Raw genomic sequence first — 9,668 nt, forward strand, 5'->3', positions numbered from 1 at the left:
TAAGGATAGGCTGCTGTGGCCAGCATTTTATTTGCTCCATCCCATTTTACCAGACTTCTGCTCCAACAGAACTGTCAGTGGAGCTTTTCATATCCAAGGTGGTGGTCAGTGAAAGCAGGGAAGAGGGTGGCCCGAAGTCATTTGCACTTGTCTTTTGCCATGATCTTCCAATCTGTGAAGTGGAGGAGCTTCCTTAGGGTGTTATTCTGCCTCTCAGGAATTGTGTCTCTAACAGATTGCATGGGGGTGTCTCCTCAGTGTGTGGGAAGCCGAAGATGGTTGGGAAGGTGTTCGGTGGCCAGGATACATCTGCTGGCCAGTGGCCATGGCAGGCCAGCCTGCTGTACCGGGGCTTGCATCTCTGTGGAGCTGTCCTCATTGATTCCCACTGGCTGATTTCCACGGCCCACTGCTTTCTAAAGTGAGTTTGCCTTATCTGGAGCCCCCAGAGAGGGGCTAGTTGGTGAGAAAGATGCAGGATGAGAGGAGGAAGGAAGTTAGAGATAACATGCCTTTCTCCTCTGGACTTCTCTCTGGGGCAGTCCTTCCTTGACCCACAATTCTCTCTGCCTGGATTAGCCCCATACGTCATCAAAACTTCCTTGATCTGTCCTGGTCCTCATTATCTTTAATTCTCAGCTCCTGTAGGGATCCGTATACTCCTGCTCTGTGTCTGCCAACTAATGCAGATGTTTCCCAAGAGGATTGGCCATGCTTTGTTGTCTACCTGCAGACCTCATCTTATTTTACTGTCCCTTACTCTCCCGTGAGCCAGATTCTAGGCAAAGACCACATATGACTAGCAGCCAGTTAATTTCTTACTTTTGTAAAACTAAGTCATGGGAAAAATTGTGGTCATGCTTATGCCATATCAGGCTTTATGGATGGGAAGTGCAGGCCCCCCAACCTGAACAAATGATAGACAGCCCGGAGTCTAACTCCTCGGGCTCTCTGGAGCCATACAGAGGGCCTAGCTTCTGATCAGAAATGGAGGGACCCAGAGGGAATGGGTGCTAAACAGTCCAGATCAGGGAAATGAAACTTTGCTTTTTGGCTTTGAGACTCTAGCTTAATCCTGTTGGCACCTATTTTGTGCTGAATTCACCTGAGATCCTTTAGGGAACAGAATGTAGGAGATCCCAAGTAAAGGTTTCTTTTCCCTCAGAAGGAACAAGCTTCAATCAGTATGGTGCAGGTAAGACATGGCAAAGTGTGTGAGGAGGGCAGCCCTGAGGAACATAAGTCTATAACGATGCTGCAATCTTGGAGGAATGCAAAGGAGCTGCAGGGGCTACCAGAAGGGAGGAATTGAGTTGGTGAGGACCCTCCTAGTGTGGGAGCTGTGGGAACAAAGCTGTATACATAAGCTGTTTACTCAGTCCTATTCAAGAACAAGGAAAGCTTCCTTTTGATGTACTCATGTGTGTATTTAACAAGTCCTTTATGAGTGCTTAGCACCAAGTGGAGAAGCAATCCTTGGTAAGGGGGCAGGAAAATACGTTAGATTTCCATCACTGTGACCAAATAATTCAGAAAATGAACAAAAATAAGAAAGATTATCTTGGCTCATGGTTTCAGTTCAAAGTTAGTTGTTCTAGTTCTTTGAATCTATGATAATCACAGCAAGAACATATGTGGGTGAGTCCTGATCACCTCATGGTAGCTAGGAAATAAAGAAATGAAAAGAAGTGGGGGGTCTTCAAGCACCTTCTCCTAATGACATAGTTTCTTTTCACTAGGCCTCACCTCCTAAATGTTCCACCCTTTCTGGATAGCACCACAGGCTAATGACTATGCCTTTAGCTATTGGCTTAGGAGTAAGATTTAAATCATAAAAATAGGATTCAGCCATAGTTTTTCTTAAGTAAAAATTTAAAAGGTTTGATTTGAGGACTCTATTAGGGACCCTTCCAATGCTGAAATTCTTTGTTCATTCAATTCTAAAATATAATGGGGAATACTCTGTCATGAGGTTTGAATAGAATATCCATCAGCCTGCAGAAAGAAGGCTCCTACTTAGTTACTTTTCTATTGCCATGATGAGACACTACGACCAAGGCAACTTATAAAAGAAAATGTTTATTGGGGCTCACAGTTTCAGAGGGTTAGAGTCCATGACTATTATGGCAGGAAGCATGGGAGCAGGTAGGCAGGCATGGTGCTGGAGCAGTAGCTGAAAACTTAAATATCAATCCACATGTACAAAGTGGAGAGAGAGAGAGAGAGAGAGAGAGAGATAACTAGTAATGGATTAGATTTTTTTTTTTTTTTTTTTTTTTTTTTGGTTTTTCGAGACAGGGTTTCTCTGTGTAGCTTTGCGCCTCTCCTGGAACTCACTTGGTAGCCCAGACTGGCCTCGAACTCACAGAGATCCGCCTGGCTCTGCCTCCCGAGTGCTGGGATTAAAGGCGTGCGCCACCACCGCCCGGCAGGATTAGATTTTTGAAATCTCAAAGTTCACCCCTCAGTGACACATATCCTCCATCAAGACCACATCTCCTAATTCTTCCCAAACAGTTCCACCAACTAGGGACCCAACATTCAAATATATGAGCCTATGGGGGTCACTCTCATTTAAACTACAGCATTTTACTCCCTGGCCCCCTTAGGCTTGTGGCCATATCATAATACAAAATGCATTTAGTCCAACTTCAGAAATCCCCAAGTCTTTCAGTCTCAACACCATTTCAAAGTCCAAAGTCTCTTCTGAGATTCACAGTAATTTCTTACTTGTAACCTATAAGATAAAAAAGTGTATTACATTCTTCCAACATACAGTGGTATTCCAATATACATTACCATTCAAAAAGGAAGGAACAGGGCTACAGTGAGGAATACTGGACCAATGCAAGACTGAAACCCAGCAGCGTAAACTCCAAATCATGAAGCTCTATGTCCAATGTCAAAGGACACAGATGGATCTATCCTTCCAGCTTTTCTGACTACAACATAAATTTTCTCTTTTGGATTGGTTCAACTCCCTTTGACTGTTATCCCATAGTTGCAGCTCTGGCATCTCCAATATCCTGAGGTCTCCAGCACAACCCAGGCTTCACCTTCACAACTTCACATAATGGCCTTTCTGGGTTTCATGCAGGGATTCCCCTGCCACATGCCTGGCCTCAGCAGCTTTTCTTAACAACAGAGAAAGATTCCACAACCCTTTTACTCATGTGTCCTCCATGACTCTAAAGCCAGAACCGCATAGCTGATGTCACCAAATTCTGCTGCCTACTTAGAATGGAACCTGGCTCCCTTCTTGAATTGAATTTGCATAAGCTTTGATTTATTGTTGCTTTTTAGGAGCAAGTAATTCCTTAGGCCTTTTCTTTTCACAAGTTGCAGAAATAGCTGGGTGAGGTCTTACCCTGAGGACACCATTCCCTTTACCACCCTCCTCTCATTCTCCTTATCTCTTCAGCATAAACTAAGTCTCCAACATTAAATTTCTTGGTGTTCTTTTTCTTCTCAAACTGTACATTTTGTATTTCTTTTTTCCATGCTTGCTCTTTTTTGTTGTAGATCTGCATAAGGGTGATCACTAGTAGCCAAGTGAACAAGTCAGTATTAGGCTGTCTTGAACTCTCCTCTGTCAATGAAATTAGCCTCAAGAAGATTATTAAGACAAGTGCAAAAAGTAGACACATTCTTTGCCAAAATACAGAAGAATGGTCTATAGTTCAATTGCTAATATTGTTCCACTCTGAAACTTCTTGAGCTGTGCTTCCACAGTCCACATTGCTATCAACACTATTGTTTTCCAAGGTCCTGCTAGGATGGCCAGTTAAGTCCTGCTTAAAGTGTTCAACTGCTTTCCTAGTCCAAACTCCCAAAATCTAATGGATTTCTCACAAACAACAACAAACGCAGCTTTGTCAGGCCTGTGACAGCAATAGCCCATTCCTTGGTATCAACTTCTGTCTTAGTCACATTTCTATTGCCATGATGAGACACCATGTTCAAAGCAATTTATAAAAGAAAATATTTATTGAGGCTCACTGTTCTAGGAGATAAGAGTCCATGATCATCATGGCAGGGAGCATGGCAGCAGGCAGGCAGGCATGGCATTAGAGCAGTAGCTGAGGGCTGATGCTCATGCACAAGGTAGAGAGGGAGGTGCAATTAAGAATTTACTTGGGCTTTTGAAACCTCAAAGCCCACCCCCAGTGACACATCTCCTCCAGCAAGACCACATCTTCTAATACTTCCCAAACAATTCTACCAATTAGGGACCAAACATTTAAATATATGAACCCATGGAGGCCATTCTCATTCAAACTGTCCCAACACTTGACTGTCAAAAAGGGAGAGACCAAGCTGCATGGAACAGGGCACAGTGGCCAGTGACAAATGATGGTTCAGGAAGACAGGACTATCCTCCCACTCAGAGATGATGGTGATGATGGAATCCTTTATCTTTCAGCAAATCCCAGGCCCCAGGGGACTATCAGGTTCTGTTGGGGAATACTCAGCTGTACCAGAGAACACAGCACACTCAGAAGATATCTGTGAACCGTATCATCAAACACCCAGACTTTGAGAAGTTTCATTCCTTTGGGAGTGACATTGCAATGCTGCAGCTGTGTCTGCCCGTGAACTTCACATCCTACGTTGTACCTGCCTGCCTCCCACCTAAAGACACACAGCTCCTCAACCACACTTCCTGTTGGATAACTGGATGGGGAATGCTTTCTGAAGACAGTAAGGGAAAGAGAAGTTGGAGAGGGAGTAAGGGTAGGGAGAGGAGGAAGACAAGAGGTGCATGGGGAGGAAAGAAGGTTTCTGAAGTCACTGGATGTTCCCTCTGTACCTCACCTCCATGGCCTATGACATAAGAAGGCCATTATAGAGTCCTTCTAACTCCGAAAGTATGAGAGTCCACAGCTGCAAACTTCCCTGCAGCCCAGGTTCTGAAGGTGGGGAACTGTTGACATTTGCCATCAAGAATCTATTAATGGTCTTTTTAGTATTTATTTATTTATTTATTTATTTATTTATTTATTTATTTTTGAGACAGGGTTTCTCTGTGTAGCTTTGTGCCTTTCCTGGATCTTGCTCTGTAGACCAGGCTGGCCTTGAACTCACAAAGATCCGTCTGCCTCTGCCTCCCGAGTGCTGGGACTATAGGCGTGCACCACCACTGTCCGACTGGTCTTTTTATTCTAATATTTTAATCAGTCATAGATCTGAGGTGACTTGATTAAATAATGATCATGTGTGGAGGCTAGTCTGTTCCATGTTAATCAGGTTTCCAGAACTGAGGTAATCAGTTTTAAAAGGTAAGGTTTATTTTAGCTTACAGTATCAGAGCTTTCAGTCCATGATCATTTGGCCTTGTTGTTTTAGTGAAGCAGCACATTGTGGTGAGGAAATGTGTGGCAGAATGATGATACATACCTTACAGTGGCCAGGAAGCAAATAAAGAGGAAGGGGAGAGACCGTTATACTAGTATCTTCTTAACAGACACACATGTCCAATGACCTAACTTCCTTCCACTAGGCTCTACCTCTTACTAATAGGATATTTTATTACCAATAGTGTCACAGGCTGAGGAAAAGGCCTCAAACACACTGGCTTGAACACTCAATATCCGAAGTATAGTACATGAGTAAAGTGGAAAGAAAGTCACATGTTATTTGAGACCATTTGAGGATGCATGATTAAATGAGAACTATTGCAGTTCCTGAGTGTTTAATATCACTTAATCTCAACTGTTTTTATGCTGTTTTTATCGTCTTGCCAGGTGAACTATATAATGGAGAAATCCTTTTGGTTTTATTTGCTTGTTTGTTTTGTTTATTTTTGGTATTGGGGATTGGTCCCAGTGCCTTGCACATACTTGGAGCAGGCTCTACCAGTGAGCCACTAAGAACCCCTTGTTTTTATTATTTTAGATTGGAAGTAGAGAAATGTATGCAGAGTCATCACCAGAAGTATTTATTAAAGGATTATGACTTGGGAAATATGCTTATGGAATAATGTAAATGAAAAACAATGTAGATTTGTAATTGTTTGTAGTATCATAATTTGGCATGTTTCTTCTCAAAAGAAGTACTTTAGGTGTTTGGGGAAGAACATGTCTTCCTGAGGAGCTTTCCCCATCCCTCCTAAATGCACACATTTTTGAAAGCTGAGCCCACATTTTGTTTTACTATACCAGTCTAGTAACTGATGTGTACTCCACAGTGCTGCTGCTACATACTCTGGCATAATTAACTCCCATTTGTTGACTGTAGTTTCTAAAATGGTCCTCTACTTTTATTCTTGTGTGCTTCTACATAAATCTCCATGTGGCTGTCAGCATTACTTTAAAACATAGTCATGTCATTTTCCTTTTCAGAACCCTCCACTACCATCTCACTTGTGCTTTAAATCAAAATAAAAAAATCCCTATCAAGGTCTTCTGTGATGGTAGCACCCTGATCCATTTCTGCTTCATCACTTACTGCTTCCCTAATATACTCAACCCCAGCCTCCTTACCGCTCCTTGAAGATGTTGAGATCATTTCCACCCCAGGACCCTTTTTTTTTTTCTATGCAATTTACTCTCCTCTCTAGTCTTGGTATGATTGGTTTCAACTTATTTTTCAGTGTCCCACCTGTTGCTATAGTTTTCCTGGTCCTGCCTGGCCCACAGTCAGGACAAATCTCTCTCACCCACCAGTCTCACAGCCGCTCAGACCCAACCAAGTAAACACACAGAGACTTATATTATTTACAAACTGTATGGCCATGGCAGGCTTCTTGTTAGCTGTTCTTATATCTTAAATTAACCCATTCTATTAGTCTATAAGTTGCCATGTGGCTCGTGGCTTACTGGTACCTTACATCTCATTTGTCATGGCGGCAGCTGGCAGTGTCTCTCTGCCTCAGCCTTCTACCTCCCAGAATTCTTCTCCTCCTTGTCCCACCTACCCTATCCTTCCTGCCTGGCTACTGGCCAATCAGAGTTTTATTTATCAATCAATCATTCACAGCACCCACCTGCATTTTACTTAATTATGTGAGCTAAAGTAGACAATCTGTACTGTCACCTCTCCCTGTGTTATTTCTTTAACACCAATGAGTTAATTTTTTTTTTTTTGGTTTCCCAACTAAAAAATGGTCCTTTGTATCAGTTTAACTAGCACAAAGATATTGGTGATATGGTCAGTGGATAGGTGAGTGAGGTGGAGTTGAGTGAGTCAGGGAGAGGAAGGAAGGAAAGAAGGAAGGAAGGAAGGAAGGAAGGAAGGAAGGAAGGAAGGAAGGAAGGGAAGAAGGAAGGAAGGGAAAAAAGAAGGAAGGGAGGAAGATGGTGCCTGGATGTTGTGGACAGAAATGATAGTAGGTACAAGGAGGAAGGATGGATAGAGACACTAATGAAAGAGTTGATGGATGGAAGGGTGGATGTGGGAAATGGATAGATTGATGAAAGTAATGAAAAATAAGTGAGTATATGAGTAAATGGGCAGATGAAGGCATAGGATAAAGGTTAGTGATAAATGTTGCTGAACAACATTGGGCACATTGTGTTAGTGGGTTTTGCCTCTTTACACAGTAGATATGTGATCTGTTGCTGTGTGAGAGGTGAAGATGGTAAGTGGGAGTTTCTGAGAAAGAGGAGAGAAGTTCACGAGAAGTAGAAAGATGGAAACAGAATTTGACACTCAGCTGTCCGATGAGCATCAGTCTTTCCCAACTAAGCCACAGTGTCCATCACTGACTTCCTCTTTATTTTCACAGCAAAACTGTTACCACCCTTCTCACTGCAGGAAGGTGAAGTGGGAATTATTGAGAACGAGCTTTGTAATGCCTTATATGGGCGAAGACCAGGCCAAAGCAGGGGCTATGTGCATGAGGAAATGCTGTGTGCAGGGGGCCTCTCCACAGGAAAGTCCATCTGCCGGGTGAGTAAGGCCATCCTGTGTTTTCCCCATGCCTGTTCTCTTTATCTCAGTTCCTCCAGGAGTGGCTGTATTGTCCTTTAGTCTTTGTGGAGACCCCCACACTTCCTGTTTTATTACCTCTACTTGTTTTCCTTGGGTTCATGCCTCAATAGTCTCCTTGAAGATAGCTGTTCTTTTAGCAAATCCTATCATCAAGTTTTGTTGCATATTTTATACTTTTTTATTTAGGCATAACAAAAATACAAATATGTAATTTCTAAGTAAACAGTTTAGTAATACTTCCAGTGATGACTTAGCATGCTTCTGGTACCCATCTCCCTTTCTTGCCACTAGTATATTTTGCATGTTTATTGTCATATCCTGTCTTCTGTGATGTTTCATTTAAGTTTCTCATTTTGTTGTTGGGTTGTCAATTTCTTATGGGAACTCTTTATATGGTATAGAAGTAAGTTCACTATTGGACATAATGGATTGTCTGGGGAAACTGTCCCAGAGAAGGAAAATGATTGGTCTGAAGTGGAGTAGCACAACCAGGGCCCAGATGTTTGGATTCCAATGCCTTCCCCATCTCTGCAGACTTCGGCCCTTCTGAGATGACATTGTCACCATTATAGAATGGATTTCCCATGGAGTTTTCCTAAAGACATTTCACAACTCTAGTAACTCTCAGCAGTGTTCTGAAGACCCCTGCCTATTGCCTGGTGATATGAGCTGTCTTCACCCAGCCAGGGGATAGGCATATTTTTTCAGGAGTTCCCATTCATAGGTTGAGAAAATAGTCCAGGCCAAAATTACCAAAGGCAGTAGAGTTGACTGGATATATTACAGCAGCTCAAAGTTTACAGAGCCAGGATCTACACATAGATTAGCAGAACCAGCTTGCTTACAAGTCCCTAAACTTTCCCTTTTAGACATCAGGCATGGCAAACAAAGGGAAAGGTCCATATGTTTATAGCTTGATACCTGTCCTCATCCATCTTGTCTCTGTAGGGTCCTAACATGCAATTGGTAATTCTGGTTCTAAGTAGATCTCACACTAACTACTGTCTCTCTCCTCAGGGTGATTCTGGGGGGCCCCTCATCTGTTACCAAACCAGTGCATGGGTCCTGGTAGGACTGGCCAGTTGGGGCCTGGATTGCCGGCGTCCTATTTACCCCAGCGTCTTCACCAGGGTCACCTACTTCACTGACTGGATCAGCCAAGTCAAGGGACTCACTCCACTTCCAGAATCTGAATCTGTGTCTCCTCACACAGAACTTCAACCCAGGCCTCTGAGAGCTGCTGGCTCCCCACAGCCCTGCAGCATCCTCATAGCTGCACAAATCTGGTTCCTGCTACTATTTATCCCTGAGGCTCAAGACCAGGCCCCAGGGTGAGCACCAGGCCTTTGGGCATTCTTGGCTCAGGCTTCTCTAAGCTATAGTTTCCACTCTTTAGTTTACCATCTGCATCTTTTCCTCATCATATCTGCCCATTCACTGCCACTACACAAACAAGCCCAGGAAAGCCAAGCAATAAAGCTTCATCCTTCTTCAAGTCTTATTGCACCAACCTTGTAGGTTTCCCATATCCCTCGGTGACCAGACTTACCCTGGAGTTAGCCATCAGACCTCAAAAGGGAAGAGATGGAGCATCACAAGGAAACTCTCCTTGAGGAAAAGGCAAGGAAATTAGGACATGCCTAATTGGGGAGGCAAGTGGGGGCATGCCCACTACAGGGATACTGAGGAGTAAGGATTCATTCTAGTTAGAAAGTGACATCTCTCTTGCCTTGTAG

The 9,668-nt window shown here is 43.2% G+C and overlaps 1 protein-coding gene across 1 annotated transcript; it reads left to right on the forward strand.

Moving 5' to 3' along the window:
* Nucleotides 1-233: 233 nt before the first annotated feature.
* Nucleotides 234-9,267, forward strand: LOC128103692 (putative serine protease 47). The gene is made up of 4 exons (XM_052728269.1): nt 234-421; nt 4,424-4,701; nt 7,727-7,890; nt 8,950-9,267. Exons 1-4 carry the CDS (start codon nt 276-278, stop codon nt 9,265-9,267), a joined length of 906 nt encoding a protein of 301 aa, XP_052584229.1. The 5' UTR covers nt 234-275.
* Nucleotides 9,268-9,668: the final 401 nt, after the last annotated feature.

Source organism: Peromyscus californicus, unplaced genomic scaffold (genome assembly GCF_007827085.1).
Source record: "Peromyscus californicus insignis strain IS unplaced genomic scaffold, ASM782708v3 Scaffold_8__1_contigs__length_139910024, whole genome shotgun sequence".
In the NCBI taxonomy this organism is placed as follows: Eukaryota; Metazoa; Chordata; class Mammalia; order Rodentia; family Cricetidae; genus Peromyscus; species Peromyscus californicus.

What these genes read in the sequence shown, in the direction of transcription:
- LOC128103692 (XM_052728269.1), top strand. Translation starts at nt 276, where the DNA reads ATGGTTGGGAAGGTGTTCGGTGGCCAGGATACATCTGCTGGCCAGTGG. An exon ending in GGGAATGCTTTCTGAAGACA is followed by an intron (nt 4,702 to 7,726) that starts GTAAGGGAAAGA and finishes TTATTTTCACAG; the next exon opens with CAAAACTGTTACCACCCTTC. An exon ending in CAGGAAAGTCCATCTGCCGG is followed by an intron (nt 7,891 to 8,949) that starts GTGAGTAAGGCC and finishes CTCTCTCCTCAG; the next exon opens with GGTGATTCTGGGGGGCCCCT.